Source organism: Bos grunniens, chromosome 11, assembly GCF_055505025.1.
Source record: "Bos grunniens cultivar Pamir isolate PY7600 chromosome 11, Bosgru_T2T1.0, whole genome shotgun sequence".
NCBI classification, from domain to species: Eukaryota; Metazoa; Chordata; class Mammalia; order Artiodactyla; family Bovidae; genus Bos; species Bos grunniens.
The window spans coordinates 97016640-97033498 of record NC_141175.1 but is presented as its reverse complement, the minus strand read 5'-3'; the positions used below and the strand labels follow the sequence as shown (position 1 = coordinate 97033498).

Here is a 16859-nt window from a genome sequence, read left to right as displayed (position 1 = left end):
AGAGATTAAGAAGAAGTAGCAAGAATACACAGAAGAATATACAAAAAAGGTCTTAATGACCTGAATAACCATGATGGTGCAGTGACTCAGAGCCAGACATCCTGGAGTGTGAAATCAAGGGGGCCTTAGGAAGCTTTACTACAAAAAAGCTAGTGGAGGTGACAGAATTCCAGCTGAGCTATTTCAAATCCTAAAAGATGGTGCTGTTAAAGTGCTGCACTCAATATGTCAGCAAATTTGGAAGATTCAGCAGTGGCCACAGGACTGGAAAAAGTCAGTTCTCACTCCATTTCCAGAGAAGGGTAATGCCAGAGAATGTTCAAACTATGGAAAAGTACTCACTCCACATGCTTAACAAGATCATCCTCAAAATCCTTCGAGGTAGTCTTCAGCAGTTTGTGAACCAAGAAATTTCAGATGTACAAGCTGAGTTTAGAAAATTGCCAACATTGGTTGGATCATAGAGAAAGCAAGGAAATTCCAGCAGAACATCTGCTTCATTGACTATGCCAAAACCTTTGGCTGTGTGAATCACAACAAACTGGAAAATTCTTAAAGAGATGGGAGTACCAGACCACCTTACCTGTCTCTTGAGAAACCAGTATGCAGGTCAAAAAGCAGCAATTAGAACCTTATGTGGAACAACTGACTGATTCAAAACTGGGAAAGGAATACAAGGGTTTATATTGTGACCCTTTTTATTTAACTTATACCCAGAGTACATCATACAAAATGCAAGGCTGGATGAATCACAAACTGGAATCAAGACTGTCAGGAGAATATCAGCAACCTCAGATACACAGATGATAGCACTCTAATGGCAGAAAGTAAAGAGGAACTAATGAGCCTCTTGATGAAGGTGAGAGAGTAAAAAAGGTGGCTTAAAACTCATTCAAAAAACTGAGATCATGGCAACTGTTCCATTACTTTATGGCAAATAGAAGGGGGAAATGTGGAAGCAGTGGCAGATCTTATTTTCTTGGGCTTCAAAATCATTGTGGATGGTGACTGCAGCCATGAAATTAAAAGATGCTTGCTCCTTGGAAGGAAAGCTATGACAAATCTAGACAGTGTATTAAAAAACAAAGACATCACTTTGCCAACTAAGGTCCGTATAGTCATAGTCATGGTTTTTCCAGTAGTCATGTATGGACGAGAGAGTTGGACCATAAAGATGGCTGATCGTGGAAAAATTGATGGGTTCGAATTGTGGTGCTGGAGAAGACTCTTGAGAGTCCCTTGGACAGAAAGGGGATCAAACCAGTCAACCCTAAAGGAAATTAACCCTGAATATTCATTCAAAGCTGAATGATGCTGAAGCTAAGCTCTAATACTTTGGCTACCTGAGGGAAGGGCCGACTCACTGGAAAATTCAGGTAGCTCTCTGGAGAAGACAAAACTGGAACTGCCTTAAAAGATGGGTGGTTACAACATAACAGTTTTTGCACGGTTTGTATAGGGAAGTGAAGCAGTCCAATATTAGTGAAGGATATATTTCAATTGGACAGGTAGGTAGAGGGAAGTCAAATGAAAGAACTTGGGTTTTTTGCTTGTAGGTGATGACTCTGAAGGATTTTAATTAAGCAAATCATGGACAAGTTTTCATTTCAGATGGCTCCAACAGCAGTTCCAAAAACTGAGGGTAGGAGGAAGATACTAAAGCAGATAGTCCAAAATAACCACTCCCCAGGTGATCCAGGGGTTAAGGACTTGCTTTCTAATGTAGGGAACATAAGTTCAATCCCTTGTCAGGGAACTAAGATCCCAGTTGCCATCGGCTAGCTAAGCTTGTGGCCTCGTGGGCCATGACTACTGTGCCTGCATGCTCTGCAGCAAGAGAGATCCGCAGGCTACGCTGAAGACCCAGCACAGCCAGGGTGGGGGGTGGGGAAAGTGAGCCACTGTTAAGTTATGGGGTGAAGACTGTTGGAGCAAAAGTACTGATTTTCAGTAAAGGAAACAAGGAATTTTGCAAATGCAGTTCAGTGAATTTAACACTAGTCTCTTAGTTAAAAATAACTAAACCAATTAAAATTACTTTAGTGTTCAGTTCTGGCTCTGCTTGTTTCCAGTTGCACAAACGATGTCAAACGTGTCTCTTCTCAGCTCTCCTTTCTTCTGTGTCTGCTTCATTTCCACTGTGGCACTACCCACATGGTTACAAAGATGGTCCCCAAGAGTACACCTTCTACCAGTTTAGCAATCCAGGTGCAAATGAGCCTTTATTTTCCTTAGTTCCCAAAAGTCTCTAGACCAGTTCTGATTGGTCTGGCTCATATCATGTGACCAACTCTAAGCCAATCCCTAAATCTGATCAACCAGCCTAGGTTATGGGATATGGTCTGCCTCATTGAGACCACCCTGTTTTGAGTATCAGAGAGGTGATTCTCCACTATACTCTGGAAGAAATATCTTTGGCAATTTAGTTACATCTCTGAAGAAAAATTGAAAGTTTGTAAATTATCCCTAATCCCACCAACCCTAATTGTTAAAAGAATCAAGCAAAGGAAAAAAAAAAAAAAATGAGGCTATTAATAGTAATGCAAAGGAGAAACTGGGGCTTCCCAGCTGGCTCTGGTAAAGAATCTGCCTGCCAAATGCTGAAGCTGCGCACGACATGGGTTCAATCTCCAAGTCAGGGAGATCCCCTGGAGGAAATAATGGCAACCCACTCCAGTATTCTTGCCTGGGAAATCCCATGGATAGAGGAGCCCGGAAGGTTATAGTCCATGGGGTTGCAAAGAGTTGGATGCAACTGAGCATTAGCACTGATGAAAGGAAAAATTATGAGGATCAAAATAATAAAAAGAAAATTCAACAGTAAATTTAAAAAATCTAATTGCCTTTATTGACTTTTAATTCAGGCAGCATCTCATCTAGCCAGTAAAGGGGAGTTCCAAAGGGCTACAGAAATGAAAAGGCTTAAAAGGCAAGTAAAAAGGTTATTTCAGGCTTAGGCAACCTATCTACAGGAGACAAAAGGTTTCTCTGTGACATATTATCTTATTGGTGCTGAACAGAATATGACTGATCAGAAGACAAGGCTTGAACTGACTTTAAAAGATGAGTTGGTTACCACATAAGCCATCTTGCACAATTTACATAGGGAGGTACAAGCAGTCCAGTAATAACGAAGGCTATATTTCAGTCGAGAAGGCTAAGTGCCGAAGAATTGATACTTTCGAATTTTGGTGCTGTAGAAGACTTGAGAGTCCCATGGACGCTAGGACATCAAACTAGTCAATCCTAAAGGAATAAACCCTGAATATTCATTGGAAGGACTGATGCTGAAGCTGAAGCTCTGATACTTTGGCCACTTGATGTGAAGAGCCGAGTCATTGGAAAAGACGCTGATGCTGGGAAATATTGAGGGCAGGAGGAAAAGTGGGTGACAGAGGATGAGATGGTTGGATGGCATCATTGACACAATGGACATGAGTTTGGGCAAACCCTTGGAGATAGTGAAGGACAAGGAAGCCTGGCATGCTGCAGTCCATGGGGTTTCAAAGGATTGGACATGACTTAGTGATCAGACAACAACAAGTAAGGAGAACACAGTATCTCCCCAAGAGCAAAAGCGGAGAAATTTTAAGCTAAGGCTATATGCACATTCATGAAGGGGCTTGGCCAAGGAGAATTCAGTCTAGAACGGGGGCAAAAGTTGTCAAAGTTTTAGTTGATTCAAGTCAGGAGGGTCAGGAAAGGTCAATATCATTCCTTAGCTTCCAGTTGATCTGTTGGTTGAGCTTTCCAGGGAATGGGAGTGGTGTTTGAATTTTGCAAAACAACTCAAAGAGTTTGCCAGGCTATCCAAAGTCTGTGGCTCAAGTGGCTCTTCTGCTGAGCCATTTCCTGCAGGCACCTTAAATTCAGGGATATCCAAAACTGAGTTAGTCGACCCTCTTCACCCCAAACCTAGTCCTCCTCTACCCATTTCACTGTCCAAGCCAGAAACCTGAGAGTCATCCCTGACCTTCATCGCCTCTCCCGCCAATACCGTCTTCCAGTCCATTCATTCACCTCCCAGGTGTCTGAGTCCACTCCTCCCATTCCTGCTGCTGTTCAGGCCTTTAGTCTCTGGACCATTGCGACTGTCCCCGCTCTTCGCAGGGACCAGTGATCTTTCTAAAGCCCAAATCTGAAAACGACTCCCCTGCCTAAAATCCTCCCCCGGGTCCCCCATGGAGCGAGAAGTCGAAGCTCCTCCGTTTAGCAGCAGGTTTTCTGGTGGAGAGTAGGAATACGGGCGTTCCACCTATGGCACCAGGGTCCTTGTGGCGAGGGAGAGTCCGAGCACCGGCTTCTAGGCCGAGGCGGAAGGACCCACTGGAGGCGAGGGCTGGGAGGCAGAGGAAGCCAGGTGAGAGGGCAGACGGCGGGGCCCTGGGCGTCCTGGGCGTGCGTGGCGGCTCGCGGCCTCCGGACAGCAGGGGGCGGCCTCGCCCGTGGCGGCGGCGGCTCTGGTCCCGGACTCCGCGTCTTTCGGGCGACGCGGCAACCTCGGACGGCGGGCCGCGTCGGCCGGGCATGGCGGCGTGGAGCCCGGCCGCGGCAGTGCCTCTGCTTCGGGGAACCCGCCGGGTGAGCGCGGACGGGGACCGAGCCACTCTCCCCGGGGCAGGAACTGCGCTGGGACCGCGGGGCGGGCGGGATTTGGATAGACGGCCTGCGGAGGGCGACGCACCGGGCCAGGGGCTTCGCCTTCCTTTCTCTCATTCATTGATTCGCTGCTTCATTCATTTAGTGGCCCCGGCCACGGGTACTGAGAGAAGTGTCAGGCCCGGCGCGTGCTGGGGGAGCTCCCCAACGGGGTGGGGGTTGAGGCCGAGGGAACGGATACATAAACAGTCGTAATACAGCAGGCACGGAAAAGGCAATGTTGCTTTACCGAGCCGAAGACAAGGAGTCAGAGCCTGGAGTCGCGGCGTGCGTGCTGGTTCCTGTGACTGAGTCAGGGCTCCGGAACGTCCTCCTGGCTTCTGTGACCTTGACCCTTTCCAAATCTCACACTCCTGGAGTAGGGAGCCAGTAGAGGGCACTCACCATATGCTCTCCTAATTTTCTGTCCCCGTTGCAGATTCATTCTTCCTTCACTCCATCCATTTCTTTTGCTTTCCTCTCACATTCCTCCTCTTGGACCTGCCTCCCCCAAGCATGAAGGGCACTGCTGCTGGTGACTTTCATTGTGGACAGTCGACATTCCAGGGGTTTTGTCAGTAGATTGCTTGTTTAAAGGCCGCTGTCTGTAGATCAGCAGAGATGAGGGAAAGACTTTTCCCAAGGAGTCATAGTGCTAACCCCACTCTCACCCTTTAATGACTGCTGCGCTGCCTGCCACCTGGCTACCCTGCCTGCCACCTGGCTACCCTCTGCCTTTGCCCCCATCCCCACCTCCAGGGCACTGTTTTCAGAGGAGGTCTCCCGTCCACCCAGCCTTACCCAGGTCCACAACATAAGCTTCTGTCCCTCTGAACAGCACTCAGTGTCCCTCCAGATCTTTCTCCTGACCTGCATTTTCAGCTGCCTGCTAGAATCAGGACTTCTTTGCGGGTACCTGGTACATATGCCCATTTTCTCTGGTGGCTCAACCGGTAAACAATGTGTCTGCAATGCGGGAAACCTGGCTTCAATCCCTGGGTTGGGAAGATCCCCTGGAGGAGAACATGGCAACCCACTCCAGTATTCTTGCCTGGAGAATCTTCAAGGCCAGAGGAGCCTGGCTGGCTACAGTCCATGGGGTCGCAAAGAGTCAGACACGACTGAGCAACTGACCACACAGTACATATGCCCTGAATTGTATGGATTTTCACCCCTGCTCATTCATTCATTCATCCATCACTCAAGTTCTCCTGGGGGCCTGCCCTGGCTCAGTTCTGGAAGACTGCAATAGCAGGACAGACCCATGTCTTGGCCTCTAAGACCAATTGGTGAAAGAGTCAGTGCACAGGGTATTTTAAAGAAGGTGCTCTGAAGTTCTATAACACAGGACCCTGCTCTAGGCCATCAGAAAAGGCCTGAGGATGGGCAAGACTGAGGGGGTGAAGGGATGGTACCTTCAGCACCAGCATGTGAAGAGCACTCCACCCACCATCCTCCTCCAGCCAGGGAGCCTGGTACTATTCCCTTTTTAAGGATACTCTTATCTAGGAATCTTTCCTGACTTGCTTCAAAAGGCATTGTTACATTGGCATCAAGAAGCCTGTGTAAAAAGTCCAAAATCTTTACCCTGACACTGAAGCCCTGCCATACTCTGTTTTCTTTTTTTCAGTATTTGTTTTTACTTATTTGTTTGGCTGCACTGGGTCTTAGCTGAAGCCTGCAGAATTTTTTTATCTTTGTTGCAGCATACAGGAGTTTTAGTTGCAGCATGCAAACTCTTAGTTGCTGCATGTGGGATCTAGTTCCCCCACCAGGGATCGAACCCAGGCTCCCTCCATTGGAAGTGCAGAGTCTTAGCCACTGGATCTCCAGGCAAGTCCCTGCCATGCTATTTTCAGTCTCTCTTTTCAGCATGTGCTTAACCTAGCCAAGGGGCTGCTGACATGATTTTCTGCATCTACATCCCTAAGGGTTGAGACACATTCCCATCAGAAGCACTGGCTCCTTAGGGTAGTCACTGGGGGAGGGAAGAATGTTACTTCCAATGGTAAAAAATCTAAAAATGTTCCTCTTTCAGATCCTTTCATAGAATTCTGTTTCTTCTTTCCAGTAAGAATTGCAGAGAATAGCTGCCTTATTGAGCAGTAGGTCACAAGGTTATACCCCACTGGAGAGAATATGGAATGTTAATCAGGCCTAAAGGGTGGGTGCTATTTGGTCCCATTAGTACATGGTCAGTGGCATGCTTGCCCAAGCAGGGCATGCCTGGCCTCTCCGGGTCTGCATCTTACTAAGGGATCCAACCTTGGGAATGTCACTTGGTGCTTCAGGCACCTCACTATCATGAGGAATAAACATCTGTTGAATGAACTTAGGGAAATTGTTATCTCTGGAGTCCAAGTTAGTTGTTTACAATTCCACTCCTCCCTCAAAAAAAGTTTATTCTGCATCCTGGGGAACTTAAATGGGCATCCGATGCCATGCAGTGCCCCCGGTTTAGCCCAGGGCCCTGCCTTGCAGGGGAGGTCAGAGGGGCCTGCACAGTGACTCTCCTCTGTTCTGTGGCAGCTTCCTCTTCTCCACTGGGCCCAGCGTATGTTTGCCTCACAGACCGAGGGGGAGCTCAAGGTGATCCAGATTCTCAAAGAAAAGTTTCCTCGAGCTACAGCTATCAAAGTCACTGACATTTCAGGTAAGGTCTTCTCTCATCTTTCCCACAGAGATTGGTAGGATTTTACTCGCTGGAGGGGAAGAGGGCAGGGGACTTGGAGGATACCCACCACCAGTGGCTTCTCAGGATGTACGGATTTTGGACAGATAGACCTTGGCCTCGTCTCCCAGAAAGGGTGGAGGTGGGAATGCAGAGACTTCAGCAGGGAACTTCGAGGACTCATGGTTGCCAACCTGGCCCGGCTCAGATTAGATTCCTCTCAGTCACTGTGGGGCTCAGGTCCAGTCTTCAGTTTGACTTTGAGATAAGCCAGACTTTAATTTTCCCACATTCTTCTGATACCCTAGAATGCCAGAGCTGGAACAGATTCCAGGAAGAATGAGTCCAGAGAGGCCAAAGAACTTGCCTGGCCCTTCACAGGGAGGTGGCGGCAGAATCAGGACCCAGGGAGACTGTCCTGAGCCCAGTGACCAGCCCTAGCCAGGCCCCGCCTTTCTCGAATGACCGCTGGGGCCTCAGAAGTTCAGGTTGACTGTGTATTAGGAACAGGCTGGGCAATCAACATCTGCCCCCATTGGACAGGAAAGATAAGGCCTTTATCCAGACACGCCTGTGGAAGAGTTGGTGATTCCCACACCCAGACAGTCTTTATCACTCTCCATTACTCTAGGGCTCACTGGCTTCTCTGAGAACATAACTTTTACAAGGATTAGGAGAAAGTTCAGAGAGTCCTTTTATCCTGGTCACTACAGGAAATGAACCAATCTAAAGATCTGGTAGAGTGGCAGGTTGAGTGAGCCCTCTGCAGGCGTCCCAGGGCAACGCTGAGGTCTTCATGTCACCAGTCTTGTACCTGCCACAGGCCCAGTTAGGGCAGAGCTGGAACTTGACCTCTGCTCTGGCTCTGCCTAGTCCTGGTAGAGTGCAGAAAGGGGATCAAGGCTGGGAACCTTGGTTTAGCCAAAGCTTAGTCTCCTAGAACATATAAGTGAAGTTGCTCAGTCGTGTCCGACTCTTTGCGACCCCATAGACCGTAGCCTATCAGGCTCCTCCGCCCATGGGATTTTCCAGGCAAGAGTGCTGGAGTGGATTGTCATTTCCTTTTCCAGGGGATCTTCCCGACCCAGGAATCGAACCCGGGTCTCCCGCATTGCAGGCAGACGCTTTACCGTCTGAACCACCAGGGAAGCAAAGAAAAGCTTAACAAAGCCTATTGAATGAATGGCACTTTCTTGCTGAATTGTTTCATGCTAGAGCAGCACATTTTATTGTTATCATTCATCAGCCCTAGCTCTCTAGCCACATGGAGACAAAGCTTGGTGTAGGGGTAGATGGGTCCACACAAACTCTGCTTTGAGAGCTGTCCCTTACCTGCCACAGCCCCGGGAGGAAACCTTTAATTCAGCTTGTAGAGCAGGGGTGTGGGGAGCCCAACTCTGTGATTAGCACATCTTCACTGTTTATTGTAATGCTGTGTCCATATCATTCAGCTCTCTGCTGAATGATAGCATTCGGATCATCTCTCTCACACTTCCTTATTCCTTTACTTTCAGATACGACTGCACGTGGTTTTCAAATCAGATTTTAATGTGTTTTTGCATTTTTAAAAATACCAATTACTGGTCCTTTGGGAAGTGGGACATGGAAATTCAGTCCCTCCCACCTTCTTCCATGGCATTTGCTGGCTTAATAAAAGGAACTAGTAGGCAACTGACATTTCTTAGGCTTTGCATGTTTTGTGCCTTATCTTTCCTACCCTGGAAGCAGTAATGCTGGTTACCAGATACAAGTGCTTTGCAGAAGGAAGAGCACATTTGGGATTGAGGCAGCCTGCCAGGAGGAGGTCAGGGTCAGATTGTAAGCCATGGTTGTCTAACAATCTTAGCAGCTTTCTGCTGAATGATGACATTCAGACCTTCTTTGGATTGTGTGGTACTTATTCAAGGACATAAGGAACTGTGGCTGCTGTAACTTAATAACTGAAACACTTTCAAATGACATTTATTTCAGGAGGCTGTGGGGCAATGTATGAAATTAAAATTGAATCAGAAGAATTTAAGGAGAAGAGAACTGTCCAGCAGCACCAGATGGTTAATCAGGTCAGTAGAGGCAGCAGTGCTTCTCTGTCACGTCTCTGCATCTGAAAGGGCCTGCAAGTGGAGACAATATTGCACTATCCATCCTAGGAAAGCATAACGCAGCACCACATCATGTGAACAGGACTCAGGATCGAGAAAAATATAAACTGAAACTATCTGGGATTGTACTGTAGGCAAATACGAATGTTATTCAAAATGGAAAACAGGCCACCCAATAGTTATTTTATATTTCCCTGTATAGTACTACCAAGGTTTACTGTTATTATTGCATATTGAATAGTGTTTGTAAACATAAGACAAAAAAAGATACATGTTCTTGTAGATTTGAAGGTTTCATTTAAGCCTCTTTTAGGACTACTTTACAGGTGGGTAAACTGAGGCATGGCCTGATTGAGAGCTGCTCCAGCTGTCCCAGACCCAATGACAACAGCAGGGGGCTGGAATATCAGATTTAACCTGATTAAGGCCCAGTGTATTCATTATCTGTGCTTATTTCACTTTAAGTTTATACCAGCCTTGACCCTTGCACCTGTGTCTGTAAACTCAACCCCTCCATCAGTGTGTTTATCGTTCTGGAAAGTTGGACTTTGTAAACTAGTTTAACTTTTGTAAAGCACAGCTCTGGCCACGAAAGTCAAATCCAGGTGTTCCAAACGACTCTTCCAGGCCTTTCCCACCTTTCTTGGCATGGACCCTCCCTCCGGCCCCCGGCCATTGGTCTCTCCATGCTTCTGGCCCTTGGCCCTGATCAGACCTCCTGCCTGGGCTGCGCCTCCCTCACTTCTTTGCTGGGCTCACATGCTGCCTCAATTTCCTAATTTGTAACAGGGAGAGTAACAGGGTTTGCCTCTTTGGAGGCATTAGTGGTAAAGTCATGTAAAGCACTGAGAAGAGTGTCTGATGCATGGTGAGCCCTTCAGAAACATCAGTGGCCGTCACCATCTTACCTGTAAGCACTGCGAGGAGCCTGCACCAAGTCCAAGGGGCAGGACAGCAATCGCCTCCGCTTGGGAGAATGTCATCTATGTCATCCTGGGCTCAAAGTTTCCTGTGGGCCCCTACTGAACATGCGCCCTCTCTGGTCCCATCCTTGCTGGATCACCTTGCTTACTTGTCTGTCATTGCCCTAGGAAGCCGACTCTGCAGGCCAGCCCTGCATCTGTTTTCTTTTTTTGTAAATTTTATTTTATATTGGAGCATAGTTGATAGAGGGAAAGGAGAGCTGGCCTGGGTTTGGTTATTATTTTACAGAGAAATTCAATGTTTAATGCCTGAAAGACTTTCCACTTGAGAGAATTCACCTCCTGGTACTGGTGTACTTTTAACCCGGGGCAGCTACACAGCATGGCCCACCACCACGGGAGCAGGGTCGGCAGGGGAGGAAGGCCTGAGCCTGACCTCCGCCTCATTCAGGTCCTGGTGCTGCAGGGACTAAGTATCTATTTGATTGTGGTTCCTCATTTACACTCGGGCCCTGACATCATTTGTGGCCTTAAACAAACCTCCTAATTTACAACTTGATTTATTCTGATCTAGAGTAACATTGGCGAATTGGTGCTGATGAGCATGGTTTCGTTTAAAAAATATTTTTACATGAAGCTATATATATTTTTTTCTTTTATTCAAGTAATTTTTAAAAAGTTTGGCTGAGCTGCTCAGCTTGCAAAATTTTTCTCAAGTTCCCCAACCAGGGATTGAACCCAGGCCTCTGTAGTGAAAGTGCTGACTCTTAACTACTAGACCACCAGGGCACTCCCAGTGTGGGTTTTTTTTTTAAATATAATTTTTTTTCATTTATTTCTTTTTGGCTAAGCTGGGTCTTCCTTGCTACAAGGGCCTTTCTCTGGTCGTGGCGAGCGGGGGCTACGCTCAGGCTCTGCCGGGAGAGCTTCTGGTGGTGGTGGCTTCTCTTGGGCAGCAAGGCTCTAGGGTGCACGGGGTCCAGCACTTGCAGTTCTCAGGCTCTAGGCTCAGTCTCAGTAGTTACGGCGTATGGGCTTAGTTGCTCTGCAGCATGCGGGATCTTCCTGGATCAGGGATCAAACCCACATCTCCTGCAAGGGCAGGCGAATTCTTTACCACTGAGCCACCAGGGACGCCTCCTCAGTGTGGTTTTAAAGAACAGCCGTTCTTTGCTCAAAGAGCAAAACACAAGGAGCAGCCTAGAAGCTCTTCACCGGGGCAGCCTAAAAAGTTAGAATGCATGTAATGGAACACTATGCTGATACCGAAAAGAATGAGGGGCCTGATACGGAAAGACCTTACGTTAGGGGGAAACGCAGAGTGTGGAACGGTGTGTTTGACATGCCATCGTTTGTGTTTTAGAAAGGTAGTGGGGTGGAATATATATTCATATTAGCTTGAATATGCATTTTTTAAATTCTCAGAAAGATACACATGCAAGTAACAACAGTTTTATATTTAGGAGGGAGGTGGAAACGGGGACAACTGTGGGAGGGAGACTTCAGAACATGCCTTTTTTATGCCTTTTGATTTTTGAGTGAACTTAGTGATTCCAAAACAAAGTGTTTTCCAAAAAAAAAAGGTGAAGATTGTTTAAAGAAAGTGTGCGTGCAAAGTGTCCTACAGAGATAAAGCTATTAATATATAAAAATATTCCAGTAGAGACTTACTGTAATCAATGTCAAATACAAAACAATGATGATGCTCTTCTGCTTCCTTAGGCACTAAAAGAAGAAATCAAAGGTATGCATGGATTGCGGATATTTACCTCTGTCCCCAAACACTGACCATACCCTGGCTGTGTTGATGCTACTGCTAAAACTTCGGATGACTCTTCCTACCACCGTGCTTCCTCAGCATATGACAAAAAACTTATCTATTTTGTTCATAGACATTTCCATATTGTAATTATAGAAGAATATGCTATCTATTTAGATATTAAATTAAAGGCAACAGATAAGTAAAAATTTTTTTCATTACAAAATATGTACTGAATCCTGCTCTGTGCCTAGGCAACATTCTTAACATGGGGATAATGTAATTAATAGAAGCAGACCAAGAAAGACTATATGAAATTTTTGAAGGGTCATGACTAATGCTTTTAGTTCCTTTATTTCCAAAACATGTCCTTTTATTCAAACTGGTCTTGTCTTTTGAACAGTTCTGTCCTGATGCTAGAGGCAGAATGGAGTGGAAGCTTCCTTGTCAAGAAACTTTCTTGTTTCTTCTCTTCTATGAAACTGCTCCAGTCCCTTCATCTTACTGAAAAGAAAGGAAAGACTTTGGTTTTGCTTTTCCCTTAGTTTACCACTCTCTTTCCCTTTCCCTCCAAACTTCTTACCAGAATGAGCCTGGACCCTCTGGATTCTGAGGAGTGAAGATCCCCCACCCTTTGCACCCTGGTGGAAGGTTGAGCCCACCTCCCATGACAGAAGCTGAAAAAGCTTGCCTTCCTAGCTCCTTGGCAAACAAAGCACAGGCAGATGATCTAGACTCAGCCAATCAGATGGATCTGCCTTGAGCTCTGCGCTGGGAGCGAGTGACGCTGTGAAGCAGGGGCAGTGGCCTGTCGATTTTGGCAGCTGTGGCAGCAATGTCCAGTGTTCTGGGATGTGGCTGTGTCATAGGCCATCATCTCTGGAGTCCATGGTGGTAGTCACGCTGTCTGCAACATGATTTGGGCTTTGTCTTCCTCTTCCAGTCCATTTTCAGAAGCTGCTTCGTCAGTGTTGCCAGAAATTCTACGATTATCCCCATGTCCTTTCACTAAATTCTTTTCTGCTCACACTGGCCTAGTCAGTGTCTGATGCTTACAAACAAGAGCCCTGATGGGTTCACCTGCCCCGCACAGTGCATGCAGCTCCTGCCCGCCTGCTCCCGCCTCCCCGCTGGAAAGCTGAGAAATCACATCCACTGACACTCTGTCCACGTGACCCATCACCATGGTGATGGGAGGTTGACCATCCACTCCTTCCTCAAACTCCTGTGTGTTCCATGGAACTGACCAGCAGAGAAATCATTGGTCACTATCAGTTCTTAAGATTCCTCTTACCTCCCTAAGAAATAAAAATATGTAGGTAAAACAACTTTGAGCTCTGGAGCAGTACAAATTTTAAATGTTCCGTTCATATACTGTGCCCTCATTTTTTGGTTTAAAATTGTCCTCTAACCCCACAGTATAGGGGAGGGATTGGTGTCCTGCCAAGGCAGAACGGACTTTTACAGAGAATAGATTCATTCAGTTAGAGTTGAGAAGAAAGGATAAAAGAGAATTCCTAAGGGCCCACAGCACCCCGAAAGAGCCACACACCCTGGAGGACAGCTTTTAGGTGGCGTAGTGAGGAATCACCTAAGTCCCAGAGATGAGGAGGCAGGGGTCAGTGAGAACAGAGAGACCACAGAATTAGATACAGGTTGATTACTTGTGTGGAGCCTAATTATCCTCTTGAGGGTGGGCTGGACACAGTGATCTGCTTCTAAAGAACAGATTAAGGTGGAAGTGACAGTGTGCAGCGTCAGAGACTAGGTCATAAAAGGCACTGAGGCCTCCTCCTTGCTCTCTTGGCCAGCTTTGCTCTGGGGGAAGGCAGCTGCCGTATTGTGAGGACACTCAAGCAGCCTGTGGAGAGGTCCAGGTGATGAGGAGCAAGGCGTCTCCAACAGTCAGTGAGCCATTCATCCTGGAAGTGGGTCCTTCCAAGTCCATTACAGTGAAGTCTTCAGAAAACTGTAGTCCCAGGGGACACCTTGACTGCAAACAGCCAGAACTACTCAGCTAGGCTACTCCTCAATTCCTGACCGATAGGAACCGTGAGATAATGTTTGTTGTTTCCAACTATAACATTCTGGGATAAATTTTTATGCAGCAATAGATAATTGATACACATGTGCATTACTAGGACAACACTGGGGATTACACATATTAAAGGAAGGGCTGAAAAGCCAAACTGCAGAAAGGACAGGGCTACAGCTAAATGTCAGGACCACTGCCACCACCACTTGGGGCTCCCTGTCTCTCCTGTCCGCTCTCTGCAGATTCACTTTATTGTCTCTCACTGTAAATCAGCGTTCACCACATGCTGTCAGTATACAACTGACTATACCGCCAGTAGCTCTTAATTTTACAATCTTAATGTATACCTCATGAAAAGGACAGGAGAAGGCAATGGCACCCCACTCCAGTACTCTTGCCTGGAAAATCCCATGGACAGAGGAGCCTGGTGGGCTGCAGTCCATGGGGTCGCAAAGAGTCGGACACGACTGAGCGACTTCACTTTCACTTTTCACTTTCCTGTATTGGAGAAGGAAATGGCAATCCACTCCAGTGTTCTTGCCTGGAGAATCCCAGAGACGGGGGAGCCTGGTGGGCTGCCGTCTATAGGGTCGCACAGAGTTGAACACGACTGAAGCGACTTAGCAGCAGCATGAAAAGGACAGACTTTCCTTCCAACTTCCGCTTCAAAGGATGCTAGGGAGGGCCTCTAATCAGGGGCCACCTGGACTGATCAGGAGTTAGAGGACACTGAGCCTGCCTCCGGACTCTGGTCTGGAGTGGAGGGAGGAAAACTGCCAAAAGAAGTAGGGGTTCTATTTTCCAAAGCAGAGAGGGGGACGAGACAACAGTCGTGCTCAACTGCAGGAAAAGGTGAGGGAGAGAAAGTCTGGTAGGAGCGTGGTGGCACTAGAGAAACTACGATCTTCCCTCTGCTTCACCACATCCCTGCCCACCCCTAGTTGTTCTTACTCCCAAATTAAAAGGCAAGCTGGGAGAGGAATCACAGTATTTCTTTTTAGCTGACTGAATAGGAAGAAACTGTTTAATGTTAGCAGCCACAGTATATATTACACTGCATCTGATACAGCCAATTCCTAGAGCTTAGATTAAGGGCTACTTATGGAAACTGCTGAATTAAGATGATACATTTTTTGAGTTAAATGTCCTTTTAAAAAGTGTATAGTTTTCCTGTGGAAAATCCAAGCTAACTAAGCAAGTCAACCTAAGTAAAGGACATTGCCAGGTCCTCTGCCCCCTCTCCTGTTTTGTTAAGAGGGGCTCCTGCGATGCCCCTCTTACTGGGATCAGGGACTAGCAGTTGTGGGACAGGCTGGCCTGCAGCCTGGGAGAGGACTAGGGCCGCAAAGTCCCACCCAGACAATGGCAGCGCCAGGGTCAATAGAGTCAACTTCCTTTCTTGGGAATCCTGACTGGAAAAGGTGAGTAAGATCAAAGGACAGCTACTGGCTGGTGGAAAGCTCTGGGCAAATAAATCTGGTTCAAATGGGGAAATATGAAGAGACTCAGTCAAGGAGAAGCGGAAATTGAAAAAATTGGCCTAGGAGCTGTCTTGAGGGGCGTTGGTAACTCCGAGTTAAGAGCAAGTCAACACTAGGAAATAAAGACAGCGACTGTCAACCTAGTGCAAATCAGAACTGCCTCGAGTAGTATTTTAAAAATACCCATACCTGGCCCCTCCCAGTCAGACCAGCTAGTGGATGCCGGAGCCTAAGTTGAAGACAGACTCGACGTGAACCGCCACGGACTCCTTAGAGCCCCCGGAGTAGGGACTCAGCCCCCTTTTGCCTGCCCCCACCGGGAGAGGCCGGCCCTGCCCGCCCCCTTGTCCCTCTAGGGAGCTGCTGCGCATGCGTCAGTCGGCCCGCTCGCCTCCCGCGTCCAGGGGGCGCAACCCCAGGTCCCTAACTGCAGAGTAGACCGCGGCAGTGCGCGCCCCGCGCCCAGCCCGGCGCAGCCCCGACCCAACCTGGGCGGAGGCCACGCTGCCCCTCGCGGAGTCAGACCCGGGGGACCCGGGGCCAACGGGCCGGACCTCCACTAACCTCGACCTTCTCCGGGGAGCCGCAAAGAGTCGCCGGGAATGGAGCCGGTCCGTGTTCCCGCCCTGCGCTCGCTCGCGACAACTCAAACCCGTCGACGCGCCGCGGAGCCCCGGGCTGCGGTCCACAGCCACTGCTCAGCGCAGCCCCCAGGCCCAGCCCCCGCCCCCTCGCGCCGGGTCCCGAGCTCCCCGGGGCTCCGGCGCCCCTCCCCGGGCCGCGGCGGGGTCTCCACCTCTCGCCCGCGGGGCCGGCTTTGGACGCGTTTTTGTTTGTTTGCTCTGCCAGTGTTGATAAGTGCAAGTCTTCCGTTTGTCACCTCATTTCAGGGAACTGATCCCTTCTTAAGTTGTGATAAAATACTCAGATACTGTGAATTTAAAGGAACATTCATGTACTTAAATTTTTTGAGAAAAATGTAATATTTATTAGACAGAAAAGAGGATACAAATAAAAGGTGCCAGACGGTTTCATTTCTTTTAGAAAAAGAATAAAAAGAAACAATCATGTTGACCTTTGTTCAAACGCAGTTTATTCAAAACCCAGTGTCTGTGTTAGCCTGGCGTCTCATTCAGCAGGCAGCTTCCCTGGCAGTTACCAAAACAAAAAGGTTGTTAGGAGCAGAATAACCAGATAAATGGATAAACATGTAAGAAGTTAAAACAACTTAAGTTCAATTAATCACTTTGTTG

At 47.7% G+C, this 16859-nt stretch overlaps 1 protein-coding gene and 2 long non-coding RNA genes across 3 annotated transcripts; 1 reads left to right on the top strand and 2 right to left on the bottom strand.

Moving 5' to 3' along the window:
• Positions 1 to 4462: 4462 nt before the first annotated feature.
• On the top strand, positions 4463 to 12316 carry BOLA3 (bolA family member 3). The gene is made up of 4 exons (XM_086327663.1): positions 4463 to 4581; positions 7168 to 7291; positions 9281 to 9369; positions 12054 to 12316. The coding sequence occupies exons 1-4, from the start codon at positions 4528 to 4530 to the stop codon at positions 12117 to 12119; spliced, it is 333 nt and encodes a 110-aa protein (XP_086183789.1). The 5' UTR covers positions 4463 to 4527; the 3' UTR covers positions 12120 to 12316.
• Positions 11135 to 12058, bottom strand: LOC147363612 (uncharacterized). Its single transcript, XR_015137314.1, has 2 exons — positions 12003 to 12058; positions 11135 to 11555 (listed from the first exon to the last, which is right to left on the bottom strand). It is a non-coding gene; the product is annotated as an uncharacterized LOC147363612 (long non-coding RNA).
• Positions 12317 to 12407: 91 nt separating the features above from the next.
• LOC147363610 (uncharacterized) lies at positions 12408 to 16388 on the bottom strand. The gene is made up of 2 exons (XR_015137313.1): positions 16171 to 16388; positions 12408 to 12594 (listed from the first exon to the last, which is right to left on the bottom strand). It is a non-coding gene; the product is annotated as an uncharacterized LOC147363610 (long non-coding RNA).
• Between the last annotated feature and the right edge of the window lie 471 nt (positions 16389 to 16859).